This window comes from Penaeus monodon, chromosome 4, assembly GCF_015228065.2.
Source record: "Penaeus monodon isolate SGIC_2016 chromosome 4, NSTDA_Pmon_1, whole genome shotgun sequence".
Classification (NCBI taxonomy): Eukaryota; Metazoa; Arthropoda; class Malacostraca; order Decapoda; family Penaeidae; genus Penaeus; species Penaeus monodon.
In genome coordinates this window covers 14,339,224-14,340,173 of record NC_051389.1, presented here as the reverse complement: position 1 = coordinate 14,340,173, position 950 = coordinate 14,339,224, and the positions used below count along the sequence as shown (strand labels likewise).

General features: G+C 43.3%; 1 protein-coding gene across 1 annotated transcript in view; it reads left to right on the top strand.

The window, feature by feature from the left end:
• LOC119570346 (esterase FE4-like) overlaps positions 1-721 on the top strand; it is an 11,485-nt gene extending 10,764 nt beyond the window's left edge. Inside the window, exons 9-10 of the mRNA XM_037918125.1 lie at positions 178-337; positions 560-721. Of these exons, the coding sequence (XP_037774053.1) occupies positions 178-337; positions 560-693 (294 nt within the window). The 3' untranslated portion in view covers positions 694-721. The remainder of the gene's footprint in view (positions 1-177; positions 338-559) is intronic.
• Positions 722-950: the final 229 nt, after the last annotated feature.

The following is a 950-nucleotide window of genomic DNA, read 5'->3' as shown; positions in this document are numbered from 1 at the left end:
AGAGAGAGAGAGGGAGAGAGAGAGAGAGAAAGAGATGTATATGTGTGAGCGCGCGTGTGTGAGTGGTCAATGCAGCATTTCTACATGAGAATGTTTAATAACCATACACATCCACAATTGAGCTCAGACTAATTACCGAGCTTATAACACAAGATTTTTCCACCTTCCCCATTTCAGATGTTCAGCGACCGACATTTCGCCGTCTGCCACGACCTGACTTCCCTCCTCCACGACCACAACAGCGCCTGGAAGAAAAAGAAGGTCTTCCGTTACGAGCTGAAGCACCGCGGAAAGAGATCCCTGGGTGATTTCTACCCCCTCGATTTCGGCAAAGAATGTGAGGGTCAAAGTACTCGCTGTTCTTACTCTTTTCGGTTGAAAGAGTTATGTGGCAGAATGGAAAAAAAAACACAACAAAAAAGTAGAGATCGCTGTTATAATAATTTGAAAAAAAAGAAGCTTAGTTTGCAATGATGATTTTTGATTGCGCGACGCTTAGTTATTTCAAACGACTTTTTTCTCAAACATGAAGGAGCTACAATTTGCAGTTGCCTTTCAGGGGTGTCTCACGTGGACGACCTCTTCTACCTCTTCGAAGGAGGTCCAGTGTTTGCCCCGCTTGAGGACGAGGACGACCTTAAGGTCAGGGACATCATGACAACTCTTTGGACCAATTTCGCCCTCACGGGGTAAGGGACTGGCATTCTTAACGATGGCTACAGTTACTTTCGATCGCCAAAACTCTTGATGATAACCAAAGTCGATCAGCATAACTCTTAACACATACACATCACGACTCAAAACACAGAAGTCGGTACATTAAACTACAGGCGATCAACTTAAGTCATGAAAACATTCAAAGCAAACTCAGAAAAAAAAGGGTTTCAACACGTTTAAAAAAAAACCGGACTACTGACGGAAAATGGGGATTTTAATCTTTACGCGTATTT